Source organism: Enhydra lutris, unplaced genomic scaffold (genome assembly GCF_002288905.1).
Source record: "Enhydra lutris kenyoni isolate GAN:26980312 unplaced genomic scaffold, ASM228890v2 scaffoldscaffold13, whole genome shotgun sequence".
Taxonomy (NCBI): domain Eukaryota; kingdom Metazoa; phylum Chordata; class Mammalia; order Carnivora; family Mustelidae; genus Enhydra; species Enhydra lutris.
In genome coordinates, this window is record NW_019154097.1 from 40785641 (window position 1) to 40802687 (window position 17047).

The window sequence follows — 17047 nt, forward strand, 5'->3', positions numbered from 1 at the left end:
GTTTTATATAATCTATAATCCAGTTTGGTAAAGTAATCCAGTATCAGTCCCATTTTACAAACGAGAAAGCAGAGGCTTGGTGTAACCTGGCAGTAGTTACCGTAGAAATTTGCTGAATGCCACAGCAATGAAGAGTCACAGTGAGGATTAACACTCAGGTTGCTTCCTCTAGTACACACCAGCCTTCTAAGCAAGGACTCACCAAGGGGCACAGAGGCCTAAAAGAATGCAGGCAGAGAGATCAGCCTTCTGATAGCCTGTATAAAGTTTAAGCCACAACTCAACTCTGTCGTTGGACATGGCGTTTGTGAGTGATTCTGAACAGCAGGAAGTTGCCCAGAGTAGAGGAAACTGATGCTTTCGAGGATCTGCGTACCTGACCTTTGCAACGGGCTGCATGACCTCTGGAAAGTGACTGGAACTCCTCCGCCCCAGAATGCCCTCTTCAGAATGGGAGCTAGCAGGGCCCGCCTGGAAGGACTGGTGCGAGATCAAGTCTTAGCCAATGTCCCATGTACACGATTACAGCGGCATACACTCCTATTCTGGCGAGTATTAAGCCTGCACACCACATCTGTGAATCGTACAGATTCCGGCCTTTGCCTCCCCCCCCATTCATCTTCGTTACGTGTAAAATGAACTACTTCCTTTGTGGACTTGAAACGAGTTACCGTAGCAACGGGGAAAAGAAACCACCGAGAGTTAAAATGCCGTTCTTGCTGCTTTAATTAGAAACCCTAAAAAGGCACACCCCTTGGACACTTGGTGTTACTTAACAATCACAAGGAAAAGAGGCTGCGGCGGTCAAGTTGGGCGACGTCGGGAAGGAGTCATGCTGGCCCACATGCATTCTCCCCTGCCGAGCACAGCTGCCGCCGAGCCGGAGAAAACGCTTCGCTCGGTGCCGCCGGGCACCCTGCAGGGAACCGACACGCCGATCACCGTTCCCGGCCCGCGCGCAGGCGCTGGAGGAAAATGCTCCACTCAGTCTTAAAGAGATGTTTCCGCACCGCCGAGCCTCTTCTCCGACTCCCCAATCTGACCGTGCCGATCCTTCACACCATTCGTACTGCGGTCCAGGGGCGAGCGGGGCCGGCCGTGACTCGCCAGCGGGAGCCGCCGCGGAGGGGGCGCCACTGCCCGCCGCAGTTGCAGACGGCCGACGCGACCGGCGCCCGGGTGGCCAGGATGCTGGGCCAGGGTCCCGGCGTCTACGGCCCGCACGCACCTGCGCTCAGATCAGGCGGGTGCGCGCGCGGGGCTGCAGCTGGCGCTGGCGACGCTTGCGCTGGCCGTTGAGGAGCTTCTGCGCGAGCTTGCGCTCGTGGCCGCCGGGCACCGGCCAGTTGGTGCGCAGTTCCCGCTCGCGCCGCGTCCGACCCTTGCTGCGTCCGGCCCCGCAGGCCGGGAAGTCGCGCAGGTAGTAGTAATCCAGGCAGTCGTACAGCTCCTCCTCGGAGATCACGGGCGGCCACCCTTCCGGTGGCTGCGGCGTGACGGGAGCCTGGGCGCTGAGGAGGACCGGATCCATGGCGTCGCGCCCCAGGACCGCCCGCCCGCGCGCGCGCGCGCGCGCGCTCCTGGAAGACCGTGCCCCGCCTTCCGATTGGCTCTGCCCGCGGGGGCGGGGCCTCGGGTGACGTCACAGAGCCCGGAAGGAGTCGCGCGCGAGGGCCCGCGCTCCGGTCCCAGGAGCAGCGGCCGCTCCCTCTGCGGCGGCCTGTGGTGGTGGGTGCGAGAGGGGCGTTCGGCGGAGTCCGGCCGAGCACTCGGTCTACGCTGGCCCGAACTGGAAAATGGCCCCAAGTCAGCCGTGAGAGACTGCGTACGGGAAACCGGCCGCGCGCGTCCGGAGACTCTCCGCAGCCGTGAACATCAGTCAGGTTGTAGGTGACGGAGGGAGTGCTCGGTGGTGACGTGAGGTGAAGCGGTCGCTCCCGTACGAGCAACTCTGGTGTCCCGGCAGTGCAGGGCCCCACGGCCGTCCACAGCGGAGACCGAAAGGAGGCCCGTCAGAGCGCTGCAAGCACTGCGGCCGCATGAGCGCGGTCCCTTTCCCTTCCGCCGTCCCCGCTCTCGACGAGGAAGGAAGGAAGGATCTGAAGCGGGAGGCGATGAGGGGTAGCGAGAGATCACCACGCGGGCCCGCTGCGGAGCCGGGAGCCGCGCGACTGCGGATTCCTCGCGGGAGCCCAAGACCCCGGCCCCGGGGCCGCACTCGTTAGCTGGACGCGCCGGCGGCTCGCGGCGGGGGCCCGAAGGAGGGGCGGCGGCGCGGGGCGGGGGCAAGAGGACCCGGGCCGGGGCACTGCGCCCGAGAAGACCAGGTCTCCGCGCTCCGCGGCCCCCGCGGCTCGGCGGCGACGCCCAGGGCCGATTCCCGAATTGCTGTCGCTCTCGGCGCCGCTCCCGGGAGTCACTGCGGCGAACGTCTTCATTGTGCGGAGGGTTAACCAGCCCAGATAATTCTCGTCCCACAAAAATTGCGGCTCTCCTCTGGGGGATTTTCTTTACAACAGATCAAAAATAATTCCCGACTTAAAACAAAAAACGCCTTCCCTGATACTCGATCTTGCAGGGTTTGGTGCGGATCTGAGTTTTCCCTTCGCGCTCTGAAGCCGGCTCCCGGCTGGGGCGTGGCCTGCGTACCCTCTCCGAGGGCGGTTTCGGGGGGTTCCTTAAATGAACGGGTCCCCGAGAGTGTTTTTAATAAAACGCCCAGAGGATTTTCTCTTCCGCCCACGTCTTATATTTGCTATTGCGAAAAAGAGAAACTAATATTTATCGTTTTACTGCTCTCCCACGCACGGTCTTTAAAAAAAATCTCTCCGGAGTTTGTTGTTATGAAAATATTCAGATACCTCAAGAGTGCAGAGAATAGAACAATGAACCCCCGTACCTCTCCACGCGGTTTCCACGCTTACCAAGATCCTGTCACGTTTGCTTTGCATATCCCTTTCTGTTTTCTTCTGCGGCGGACCTCATGTCATCTCACCCCGATATTTCTCAATATGAGCTCTAAAAAACTAGACCTATTGCAGTGTTATCTTACACCTGACAAAATCAGCCAGTCTTGTTATTAGCTCATACTCAGTCCAGAATCCCATTTCTCTGATTGTCTAGAAGACACCGGGATGCAGTTCAGAATATGAGCGAAATCTACATGAAGCTTGCTTGGAAGTCTCTCAGGTTCTAGGGCAGTCTCCCTGTCCCCTTCATATCCCCTGACACTGACTTGTTGCAGAAACTGGGTCAGTTGTCCTGTAAAATGTCCCACTTTGTAGATTTGTTTGCTTCTTTGTGGTGTCATTTAACTTGTTCCTCTCTCTGCCACATTTCCTGTAAATTCAGGTTGGATCTAGAGGCTTGTTTGTACTCAGATTCAATTTGGGGGTCAAGAAAAGTTCCTAGGAAGTAATGTGTGTTGGTATCACACCAGGATTTCCACAATAATTCATTGTCTCAGTTTTAGTGATGCAGGTAGTAACAGCCTTTCCTTGAAATTGTCAAGTTCCACATAAACTTTTGTTTAATGATTTCATCTATAGTTCATTGCTTTATTTGCTATTATGTTTATTTGCTATTATTTCATTATAGGCCACAAAATATAACTTTCTAATTCAATCATTCCTTCCACATTTATTTGCTAGAATTCTTTCTCTCATGAAGTTACCCTGATACATTTTGGCAAGAAAGGCAAAACAAAATGCTTAATTCCTTTTCATTTTTTAAAGTTTATTTATTGGAACACCTCGATGGCTCAGTTGTTTAACCATCTGCCTTCCACTCAGGTCATGATCCTGGGGTCCTGGGATGGAGTCCCGCATTGGGCTCCTTGCTCAACAGGGAACCTGCTTCTCCCTCTGCCTGCTCTGCCTGCCGCTCTCCCTGTTTGTGCACTCTCTCTTTGACAAATGAATAAATAAAATATTTTTTAAAATAAAGTTTATTTATTTATTTATTTATGTAAGTAATCTCTACACCCAATCTGGCACTTAAACCCATGACCCAGAGATCAAGAGTCACATGCTCTTCCAACTGAGTCAGCAAGGCGCCCCTAATTCCCTTTTACAGATGGGTTTGCAGAGTTCTAACAGACTCTACCTTTTTTTCCTATTGAGAATCATTATGAACTCAAGTACCGTTTAAAAACACAGTGTGTTTAATCAATTTCATTCATTTTTACTCTCTTTTAATGGTCAAATTGTTCCGTCTTTGGCCAGTGGGAGCTCCTTCATGTGATTCTTACGTTCTGTTGGCATTAACCTAGTAGTCTTGGAGAATGCCTTTGTTTGTGGGTAAACCAAGATGTCCATCTAGGCTCATCCTATACATTGTATGCCCCAGACCTGGAATTAGCTATTTCCCCAAGGAGTCCTTGATCTTTTTAGTGTAGAGAATGGATTTAGACACAACAATCTTAAGGCCTTGTATTACGTTTCTTGGTCTTTACAAAAACCCTGTGAAATATTACTGTCCCAGTTTTCCAGATGAGGAAATAATTTAACAACTTCCCTGAGATTATATAACTAATAAAAAGCAGATCCAGACTAAGAGTGAGAACTTCTGACCCCTATGTAACCGTTTCTTCCATTTTACTATGCCTCTTCATAGAAACTCCTTGTCAGTTCACAGATTGCTAAACATTCCTGCCCTCCTAGCTTCTGAGATGATACTTAAAAACAGGTGCCACCATCTGTCTTGCTCTCTGGCCCCAGAACTCTGAATTGATTCTGATGATATCATTGCAGTAAGATTTTTTTTTTTAAGATTTTATTTATTTATTTGACACAGAGAGAGATCGCAAGTAGGCAGAGAGGCAGGCAGAGAGAGAGAGGGAGAAGCAGGCTCCCCGCTGAGCAGAAAGCCCGATGCGGGGCTCAATCCCAGGATCCTGGGATCATGACCTGAGCCGAAGGCAGAGGCTTTAACCCACTGAGCCACCCAGGCGCCCCTTGCAGTAAGATTTTAAAGTGGACTTTGTACCTTATGTAGTGGTTTGACTCCAGACAGGGGATAAAAACTAATAAGCGTGCTTCAGGACAAGACTTTAATTCCTCATGTTAGCATAACCATGTACAGTTTATAAAGCTCTGTTTCATCACTTTCTAAAGATTATTGCAACTACCTCATAGGGTAGTGGAAAGAGAAATGGAGATTCATCCAGGTCATATGGCTTGCCTAAGGCTTATGGTGGAGTGACTCCCTGTGTCTGCATTAAGTGACACTCATTCACAAGCTCAGAGCTCACTACGGCTTATATCCAACACTTCTTTCTCTTCCCCATTTATTCATGCATTTGCATTACTTGTGTATTTGTCTAGCTCCCCTATAACATTAGAAACACGTTTGCCTCCACCCCATCGCCGGCTCACAGTAGTTATAAAATAAATGCCTGTCGAATAAATACATATGTTTAAACAACAAAAACCATTAAAAGCTGTTAACAAAAATGAGCAAAATTTAAACAATAATTTAAACCTCATTCATTCAAAATATATTTTCTAAACATGTAGCATGTGCCTGATATTGTTTTAGACTTTCAGGATTAAAGTTCCCTGCTCTCATACATTTTATACTCTAGAAGAGACAGACAATAAAAAGTATGTAATATATGATCTCTCAGTGATAAGGCAATTAAGAAATATGCAGCATAAAATGTCATGAATATTTTAGACACAAGGTTTTTTTTTTTTTGAGGTAATGGTATGGGAACAAAGGGCAAAATGAAGATACCAAAAGTGACATGAGCAAAATAGTAGAATAGGAACCTCCAAACTCTTGTTCTCACACAAGACATTAAAGTAAACAAACAAATTCAAAACCCAGAAACTAGCTAAAATAATCCTCTAGGAGTTCTGGTAAACAGTTAAAGTAAATACCCAATCAAGAAAAAGTCACGTTCAAAACAGTAGGAAATTTTGTACTATTTTTACTTGTCCTTGCCCCACATCATTCATGGCATAGCAATGGTCTTGACCTGAAAGAGGCAGCAGCCCAGTCCCCAATTCCCTCCTTCAAACCAGAGAGAGCAGAGCAGAACTTACTTTAACATTCTAAACTGCTGGGGGTGCTGAAGGACTTGTATCTGCTGTGTCTCACTGAAAGCTCAAGTAGAAAAGTGATGGGTATGGCTCAAGAAAGCTGCAGAGGACTAAAGACCCACAGATGCCTGAGGGAAGGGATTATAGGTGGAGATATACAATAGGCCGTCTATAGTCTGAAGAAGCTGGATGAGACTCTGGAAAATTAAGACATTAAAAAGTAGCCATGTATACGAGGGAATTAGTAAAGACACAAAAGCTGAGGGAAGACACATACTCAGAAGGGACATGAGAAGACTTTTGAGCTTTCACCTCGAGCTGATCTCAAAGTCTAAAGATGAGCCAGATAACTAGAGAAAGAATGCATAAGTGTAATACCAGTCTGCAAAGACTAGGAGAGATGGGTTCTTTCTAATGCCCAATTTTCAACAACATCACAGAATTACAAGGCATATAAAGAAACAGGAAAACATGACCCATTTAAAGGAGGAAAATAAATTGGCAGAAAACATCCCTGAAAAATCACAGCATCAGACTTACTAGACAAAGACTTAAAAAAAAAAAACTATCTTTAAGTACAAAAAACTGAAGGAAATCATGAATATTATATGTGAACAAAATGAGAATATAAACAAAGAGGTTGGAATTATAAAAAGGAACTAAAAAAATCTTAAGCTAGAAAATACAATAATTTTAAAATAAATTAGAAGGGCTCAACAGCAGAACTTTAGCAGGCAAGCATCAGTGAACTTGAAGATAGGACATTCAAAATTATCCCATCTGAGGAGAGAAAGAAACATGAACAGAGCTGAAGGAACATGCATTATGCATATATGCATTATGGGAGTTCCACAAGGAGACATGAAGAAGAAAGAGGCAGAGATTATTTGAAGAAGTAATGAGCAAGAACTTCACAAATTTGAGGAAATACATGGATCTACAAGTCCAAGAAACTCAATGACTTAAAAATAGGATTGAACCCAAAGAGACTACACCAAAACACATTATAATCAAACTGTGAAAAGGAAAAGCAAAGAATCTTGAAAGCAGTGAGAGAAAAGTAATTTTTCATGTGCAAGAGATCCTCAATAAAATTTGTAGCCTGAGCACGTGGCTGGCTCAATCTGGAGCATGAGACTCTTGATCTTGGGGTCGTGGGTTCAAGCCCCACATTGGGTGTAGAGATTACTTTATAATCTCTTTAAAAAAAAATTGCAGCCAATTTATCAGTGAGAACTTTGGAGGCCCAAAAGGAGTGGAATTATATATTTAAACTGCTGGAAGAAAAAAAAAAACTGTCAACCGAGAACTCTATAACCAGCAAAAACAAGGGAGAAAATAAGACAGTCCCAGATTATATTTAAATTGCTGTAAGGAAAAAAAAAAAAAAACTGTGAATGAGAACTCTATAACCAGCAAAAACAAGGGAGAAAATAAGACATTCTCAGGTGAATAAAACCTAAGGGAGGTCATTACCATTTGGATCTGTCTTCCAATAAATGCTACAGAGAGCCTTCTAGGTTACAGTGAAAGGATTCTAGACAGTAACTTGTAGCCAAATAAAGATATAAAGATCTCTGTGAATGGTAAAAACATGGGCAAATATAAAAACCAGTATTGTTATAATTTTGGTTTGTAACTCCACTTTTTATATTCTACAAGATTTAAGAGACAAATGCATGGAGATAATTATAAATCTATGTCGATGGGTATACAATATATAAAGATGTAACTTGTGATATCAATAACAGATAGTATTAGTTGTATCCAGTGCAGTTTTTGATTGTGTGTCATTGAAGTCAAGTTGGTATCTATCTGAAATAGATTGTTATAACTTTGATATGCAATCTCCATGGTAACCACAAAGAAAATATTTATATAATACAAAAGGAAAGGAGAAAGGAATCAAAGGATAACCTAGATGAAATGGACAAATCCCTAGAAACACATACCTACCGATTGAATCATGAAGAAATAAAAAAGCTGAATAAATCTATGAAAGTAAGAAGATTCAATTGGTAATCAAACACTTCCCATCAAAGAAAGCCCTTAGCCAGATGGATTCACTGGTGAATTCTACTAAGCTTAACAAGAATCAATACCAGTCCTTCTCAAATTCTTCCAAAAAACTGAAGAGAAAAGAACATTCCTACTTCATTCTATAAGGTCAGCATCACCTTCTTAAATAGCGAGATAGACACGATGAGAAAACCATAAACCAATTTCTTTTATGAACATTGGTGCAAAAATCCTCAACAAAATTTGCTAGTAAAGCAAGTTTAGCAGCATATTAACAGGATTATAGACCAAGACCAAGTGGGATTTGTTCCTGGAATGCAAGGATGGTTCAATAAAAGAACATCAACAAACTTTCAGTTATAAAATGAATAAGTCATAGAGAGGTAATGTCTATCATGATGATTATGGTTAGTAATACTGTTTTGCATATTTGAAAGTTGCTAAGAGAGTAGATCTTAAAAGTTCTCATCACAAGAAAAAAAATGTAATTATGTATGATGATGGATGTTAACTAGATTTATTGTGGTGATCATTTCATAGTATAAACAAATATCAAATAGTGGTGTTTTACACCTAAAACTAATATGTCATGTGTCAGTTATACTTTAATAAAAAATGAGAAAAATGGGACGCCTGGGTGGCTCAGTTGGTTGAGCGGCTGCCTTTGGCTCAGGTCATGATCCCAGCATCCTGGGATCGAGTCCCATATCGGGCTCCTTGCTCGGCGGGGAACCTGCTTCTCCCTCTGACTCTGCCTGCCTCTCTGCCTGCTTGTGATCTCTCTCTCTCTCTCTCTGACAAATAAATAAATAAAATCTTTAAAAAAAATAAAAATAAAAATAAAAAATGAGAAAATTAATGTAATACACCATATTAACAGAATAGAAAAAATAAACCATATGATCATTTCAGCTGATGCAGAAGGAACATCTGTGAGGATTCATCACCCTTTCATGATAAAAGACTTGGCAAGCTAGGAATAGAAAGAAACTTCCTCAATATAAATATTGTCATATGTGAAAAACCCACAACTAGCACATCACTCAATGGTAAAAGACTGAAAATGTGCCCCCTAAGATCAGGAACAAGACAAGGGTGCCAGCTTCACCATTTCTATTCAGTACAGTTTTGGAAGTTCTAGTCAGAACAATTAGGCAAGAAAAAGAAATAAAAGGCATATATATTGGAAAGGAAGCAGTAAAATTATTCTTGTTTGCAGATAACATGATCTTATATGTAGACAAGTCTAAAGAGTCCACACATACACAAAAAAAGGTTATAACTAATAAATTCAGCAAAATTACAAATAAAAAATCAACATTGAAAAATCACATTTTTCATCAACAATGAATAACCTGAAAAGGAAATTAACAAAATTCCATTTATAGTAGCATTAAAAAGAATAAAATACTTGGGAATAAATTTGATCAAAAGGCAGATTTGTACACTGAAAACTACAAAACATAGCTGAAAATTTAAAGCATATGTAAATAGGGGTGCCTGGCTGACTCAGTCAGTGGAGCATGTGACTCCTGACCTTGGGTTGTAGGTTTGAGTCCCACATTGAGTGTAGAGATTACTAAAAATAAAATCTTAAAAAAATTTTTTTAACTAAAGAAGTTGTAAATAAATAGAAAAACAAATTCATGAATTAGAAGACTTAATATTGTTAACATTTCCATACTACCCAAAGTGATCTACAGATTTGATGCCATCCCTATCACAACACAATGAATTTTTTTATTTTTCCAGAAATAGAAAAGCCCATCCTGGGGAAACTTAACAGTCAAAACAATCTTGAAAAAAAAAAATAGTTTGGAGAACTCACACTCCCTGATTTCAAAACAAACTACAAAGCTAAAGTAATCAAAACAGTGTGGTACTGAAATTAACGCAGACATACAGAACAGTGGAGTAGGAGAGCCCAGAAATAAGCCCTGGCATATATATGGTCAAGTGCTTTTTAGCAGATGGTGCTGGGTAAACAGGATATTCACATGCAAAAGAATGAAGTTGGACCCTTACCTTACATCATATACAAAAATTAACTTAAAGTAAATCAAAGACCTAAACATGAGACCAGACTATAAAACTCTTAGAAGAAAACATAGGGGAAAAATTCATGACATTGGATTTGGTCATGATTTCTTGGATATGAACCTAAAAGCAACAGGCAACAAAAGAAAGAAATAGATAAGTTGAACTTCATCAAAATTAAAAACTTTTGTGCATCAAAGGACACTATCAAGAGAGTGAAAAAACAATCTACATAATGGGGGAAAATATTTGCAGACCATGTATCTGATAAGGGATTTAGATCCAGAATGTATAAAACTCATTGACAACAATAACAATGACGACGACGAAAAACCAACCTAATTTTAAAATGGGCAAATATACACTTCTTCACGCTGGACCTTCTTTGACATGTTGACTTCTAGCCCCTGTGGTACTCCACCAGCTATGATCAACAGGAAGGGATTTTTTTTTAAATTTTATTTATTTATTTGACACAGAGAGAAAGATCACAAGTAGGCAGAGAGGCAGGCAGAGAGAGGGAGGCAGAGAGAGGGAGGGATGCAGGCTCCCCGCTGAGCAGAGGGCCCGATGCAGGGCTCGATCCCCGGACCCTGAGATCATGACCAGAGCTGAAGGCAGAGGCTTAACCCACTGAGCCACCCAGGTGCCCCATCAACAGGAAGGGATTTTGCTGCTTACAGATTTATTGCTTCTTGGTTCTACATTCACTCTTCATTGCTTGCTGTGGAAAAATGGAGCTGGACCATACAAAAGTAATTATTCCTTTGTCAGGTAGTGCAATGTTAAGCTTTGTCAGCTATAGGCTCTGGAGAACAACTGCATGAGGAAGGGGTTTTCTTTGTTCTGGTGTATTCCAGCAGGCTCCGGCAGTATGCAGGGATTCCTCAGTGCCCAGCTCCTGCAGTGCAGATGGCTTTTCCAGCACCATGGCACTGCCGCTCATGTAGCCCCTCCAGAACTTGGCTCCTCCTGTAACAGTGGTTAGCAGCACCCAGGAGCCAGTAGTTTCTCCCTGAAACACACTTTCATTGGCTTTGTAGCTGGGCGCCTCCAGTGAGACACCTTTCTATGAAATGACTTTCTTTGGCAGCTCAGAAGGTAGGTTTCCAGCAAATTGTGGAGGGCAAATTTCCAGCAGTTACCACTGGCAGAGCACCAAGCAACTTCTGTGCCCTCCACTTACACACAGCCATGTCCTCTTCAATAAGGTCTCAGCCTGGGTGCTCTACCTTAGCCTCAGAAGTGGTCTGTGAACCTTATGTCTGCTGATCCTATATTCTTTAGAGTTCTCTTACTTTTTACCAGCCAATTACCCTCATTACTCAAATCCCTTGTTACAGTTAATTCTACACATTAAAGTTTAGCTGTTAAAATTACTGTGTGGCTTCCATCTCCTAATTTGACCCTGACTGATACAGGGTCCCTGCCCAACACTACAAGGAAGAAGGACATACAAGTTCTCACCATCATACGATATGCTGTGCTAAACCAGTAGTGGGACAGAGTCCTGGGGACAGTAGGTAAGAAGGTGCCTCAGAGGTCCATGAAGACTAATGAGAGAATTAAGCTGAAAGGAGGAGTAGGCAATCAGGACACTCCATGTTCATCATTAACATGTCCTCTTATCTTTCTCCTCATGCTCTCATAATAAATGTCTGAGTTATATCAACTCTGTCTCCCAAGTCGGGTCCATGCCTTCTATCCCACGATTGCTCCTCAGGCCAGGCCACCATCATCTCTAGCTGGTTTATTATGAGAACCTGTAATTGTCCTCCTTCCTTCCAGGCTTGCTCACTTCAGACTCTTCTCCACACTGACACCAGAGGGATTCTTCTAAAATGCAAAGTCGCATCAGAATGGTCTTTCAGCAAAAACTGCTGGTGGCCGCCCATTGCCCTTTGGACAAAATCTGACTCCTTTTGGGGCACAAATCTTGGGAACATCTGGCCTCTGCTCACCTTCCCAGTTTTATTTTGTGCCACCTTCGAACACCCATGCTATCCAGCCACATCAAATGTCAGTTTCCTCAGGGACCTATACAAGTACTGCTCCCCTTCCAGGAAACCCTCTCCCCACCCCCTTACCCTTTCACTCTCGTCTTTGCTTCCTTAGCTCATCCTTAACCTCAGTGAGGGTATCTACTCCTCTGGGAAGCCTTCCAAGCCTGCTTTCTGTGACTTTGTGTATGTTTCAGTCATGCCCTGTACTTCTCTCATACCCCTTCTCACAGGCTGGTAATTGTCTGACATATATGCCTCCTTACTACACTATAAACTCCATGAAGTCAGAAACTTTTGTTCACCATCGTTTCCTCAGCACCTGCTATAGTGCCTGATACCTATTAGGTGTTTGATAAATGTTAGGGAACAAAAAGAATGTACGCAAAAGTGACAGGGAGAGTATGCATGAAAGTACGTTACATAAGCAGAGTGTAGGGGCATGGGTAGGAGTGGCTGGACTTGCAGGGCAGGCTGTTGGAGATCAGGCTGGGAAGGGCACTTTTGTTCATGCAAAGCAGTTTACACTATACAGTGTAGAGCAAACATCCCACATTGGCCGCTGGTGACTGCATTGCACTTCCTGTTCATGCATTTCATTTGACCAAGACAGTTTTCAAACTTTCAAATATGGGGCACCTGGGTGGCTCATTTGTTGGGCATCTGCCTTCGGCTCAGGTCATGATCCCAGGGTCCTGGGATCAAGCCCCACGTCGGGCTCCCTGCTCAGCGGGAAGCCTGCTTCTCCCTCTTCCACTCCCCCTGCTTGTGTTCCCTCTCTCACTGTATATCTCTCTGTCAAATAAATAAATCAAATCTTAAAGAAAAAAAGTTCCAAATGTGAATGTTTTTCAGTTTTCCACAATTCCCACCAGTCCCCATATTAACAGGAACGCTTCCCTCATTTAAAGTGGCTGTCTGCCCCACTGAGATCTGTGTTTGCTATCCCTGCAGATGGGTGGGAGGGGAAGAAAACAAAGACAGGGATTTAAGATATGAATTCTAGAGAGATAGATGGGTCCACCCTCTGTAGGGACTGTATTTTTGGGAGGCCCTCGGAAGAAGCAAATTTATTCTATCCAAAGGGCCCTGGGAGAAAAGATAGACCCAGAAAATCGGAAGAATTGCCCCCATTTTGAACAGCATCTATCTTTAGACTGCTTAGCTGGCCAGTGCTTGGCTGGGTCCACTCTCTCCTGTTTGCTTTCTGAAATGAAAACTGCCCTGATGGAACCTGAAGTCAGAGCTGCAGTAGGTCCACACTGACTCAGCAGCCTGCCATGTTGCAAGATCTTGTGCCAGGAACTGTGCAAGATACAAAACATTAGGGAGGGCTGGAATATAGCATCCTCTGGGGGAAATAACAGCCACAGACACACATAGGGACCCATAGAAACAGTGGGCTGGTGCTTTGGCAGTGCTCTACCTCAATAAGGTCTCTTCGGTACAGAACATGGCCTGCAATATGCCAGGAACTCTGGTTTTTCATGTTCCCAATATAGATAGGCAGGGCCTTAGGGAAATGTTCCTTCTAAAAGAAACTCCTTGGTTTTTAATTCAGGTGGTCCATTTTTCAATTTATAAAGGGGGCATTACCCTTGGAGTAGCCTCAAAACTCAGGTCCACTCTCCAAGGACTCCTGTCCCAATGTAAAGGTTCTTGGAAAACTAAGCTCCTGATCAGAAAGAAGCCATGAACAAGCTTGATGGTCAGTATCTCTTCCAAAAAAGAACGCACCTCTTTATTGACCAGAGGACCCTCTCCATCAACCAAGGCTGGACAGACTGGGATGAGTTTTTGACAATTTAGTTCTCCTCTTACAAAATTTCACCTAAGCCCAGGATTCCCTTAAGAACAGGTACCATCCTGTGCTTTCATGATCATTCCTGCATTTGTGGTTCTTGCCAAGTGAAAGCAAATGATGTCCTGTTGAGTTGGATGAGCTGTAGTTTCCCAGTAGCGGGAACAGAGAAAGATGATGGACAAATGTGTTCCATTCAGCACCCACAGTTGAGGCAGACTGACCTCAACACCTGTTCCCCAGGTGCCACCTTTCCCTGCCAGTAGTTCTGGAATGAGGCTTTTGCTTTGTAAACAACACTAGCAACAGTTTATAACAGTAAATGAAGCCATAAATACTTCACGAACAAACCCTCGTCCCAGTTCCAGCATAAATTGGATTAGATAATCATTTTCATGAAGATTTCCCTATGTCACAATCCTAATCATATCTTGAAGTGAACAGAAAATTCCATGAAGATAAAGAGTTGATCCTTTCGATTTGGGCTTTCAAGAATTACCTGTGCACAGTGTTGGTAAAGTATGAGTTCCGATAATCTTGAACAAACAAAGCCTCACTTGAATTTAATTTCATTTTTTAAAGATTTTTTTTTATTCTTAAGGAATCCCTACACCCAACATGGGGCTCCCAAGCACAATCCTGAGATCAAGAGTTGCATGCTCCACCGACTGGGCCAGCCAGGCACCCCTATTAATTTCATTTTGTAGTACTTGCTTATTTTGTAGTAGTTTTAGGGGTAGTTGTAATTTAAAAATTAATAGAGTTTATTTTTAGAGTTGTTTTAGGCTTATGGAAAACTGATGGGAAAGTACAGAAGGTTTCCACATACTACCTACTGTTTCCCCACATTGGCATCTTCTATTGTGTCATGCATTTGTTACAACTGATGAGCAAATGTCGATATATTATTATTAACTAAAGTCCAATAGTTTACATTAGGGCTCACTCTTTGTGTCGTATAATCTCTGTGTTTTCACAAATGCATGATAACATGAGTCCATCATTATTGAATCACAGAGAGTATGTTCATTGCCCTAAAAATCCCCCTACTCCAAGTATTTGTCCTTCCTGCCCCCAGCCTCTGGCAAAACTATAAAAAACCATAAAACTCCTAGAAGATAACATAGGTGAAAAATGTAGCTAACCATGGGCTTTGCATTGACTTTTTACAAACGACACCAAAAACATGATCCATGAAAGAAAAAATTCGTATTGGACCTCATTTAAATTAAAAACTCCTGCTCTGTGAAAGACACTGTTGAGAGAATGAAAAATCATGCCACGACCTGGGAGAAAACCTTTGCAAAACTTAATGTTTGCTGAAAAACTGGTATCCAAAATATAAAAAGAACTTTTAAAACTAACAATAAGAAAATTAACAATTTGCTTAAAAATAGGCAAAAGATCTGAACAGACACCTCACAAAAGAAGGTATACAGATGGCAAATATGAATATAAAAATATGCTCAAGTGGTGCCTGGCTGTCTCAGCTGGTAGAGTATGTGACTCTTGATCTCAGGGTGGTGAGTTTAAGACCTACATTGGGTGTGGAGCCTACTTAATTTTAAAAAAAGGTTAAAAAAAAAAGAAAATGTGCTCAACATCATGTATCATTAGGGAGTTACAAATTAAAACAACAATGACACATGACTGCATGCCTATTAGAATGCTAAGTTTCAAAACATTGACAACACCAAATATTGGTGAGGGTTTGGAGGAACAGGAACTCTCATTCATTGCTGGTGGGAATATCAAATGATATAGTCATTTGGGAAGACAGTATGGCAGTGTTGTTGTTTTTTTTTATAAAACTAATTGTGATTTTTAAAAAAGATTTTATTTATTTGACAGACAGAGCTCAGAAGTAGGGAGAGGGGCAGAGAGAGAGGGGGGAGGAAGCAGACTCCCTGCTGAACAGAGAGCCAGATATGGGGCTCGATTCCAGGACCCTGGGATCATGACCTGAGCTGAAGGCAGAGGCTTAACCCACTGAGCCACCCAGGCGCCCCTAATTGTGATTTTTTTTAAGTTGGAAATCAAATCTATAACTTGTTTGAAGTCAATAAGCAGACTTTTCTTTAAGAGCTAAGTAAAGCTTAAAAAACAAGTAACAATGGGGGCACCTGGGTGGCAGTCAGTTAAGCATCAGACTCTCGGTTTTGGCTCAGGTAATGCTCTCAGGATGGGTGGGATCAAGCCCCAGGTTGGGCTCCCTGCTAAGCTTGGAGACTGCTTGAAATTCTCTCTCTCCCTCTCCCTTTCCTTCTGCCCACTGCCCCCATGCATGGCTCTCTCTCCCTTTCTAAAATTAACAAATAAATAACATTTAAAGTAAAAGCAAATAACAAGGGAAGACGAAGTTTCTGGTATTAGACCAGCAGTACCAAATAATGCTGTGTGAGTGCCTGAATAATAAACCCATTTTGCAGGAGATAACTTTAAGTACATATTGCAGAATCCTTATGGTTCAGGCAGAATTCAAACTCTACATTTTTTTAAAAGATTTTATTTATTTATTTGACAGAGAGAGAGAGATCACAAGTAGGCAGAAAGAGGCAGAGAGAGGAAGGGAAGCAGGCTCCCTGCGGAGCAGAAAGCCCGATGTGGGGCTCGATCCCAGGACCCTGGGATCATGACCTGAGCCGAAGGCAGAGGCTTTAACCCACTGAGCCACCCAGGTGCCCCCAAACTCTACATTTTAACAGTAAATTTTCCTGAACAAAACTATTTTTAAAAAGGTAAAACCTAGGTTTTTTTTTTTAATTTGACCAACTCCATCTAAGTTTAGATGTGTCTAAGGGCTTAGGTCAGTGGTTTCCAAACTACGAGCAAAGGGGTTCCACAAGGTGAAAATTGTTTTGATAACAATATTAAAGATGGTATCTACCTCTCATTCTTGTTTTCTCATTAGTGTAGAGTGGAAATTTTCCAGAGGCTACATGAAGTGTGGTTTCACAACAGATTGAATGCTAATATGAAAATCCAGCTGTCTTTTATTAAGGCAGACATTAAGGAGACATGCAAAAATGAAAAATGAGTCCACTTTTCTCCCTATTTTTTTTGTTTTAGAAAATATAGTATTTTAAAAATACATTATTTGGCTAAAATTAACAACACAAGAAACAACAGGAGTTGGCAAGGATGAG

General features: G+C 43.1%; 1 protein-coding gene and 1 pseudogene across 1 annotated transcript; both read right to left on the minus strand.

Annotated features, from left to right (window-relative positions):
• Positions 1 to 708: 708 nt before the first annotated feature.
• Positions 709 to 1548, minus strand: LOC111146003 (nuclear protein 2, transcriptional regulator). The gene has a single exon (XM_022501366.1). It carries the CDS (start codon positions 1529 to 1531, stop codon positions 1235 to 1237), a length of 297 nt encoding a protein of 98 aa, XP_022357074.1. The 5' UTR covers positions 1532 to 1548; the 3' UTR covers positions 709 to 1234.
• A 327-nt stretch (positions 1549 to 1875) lies between these two features.
• The window catches only part of LOC111145487, a 32525-nt pseudogene continuing 17353 nt past the window's right edge, over positions 1876 to 17047 (minus strand).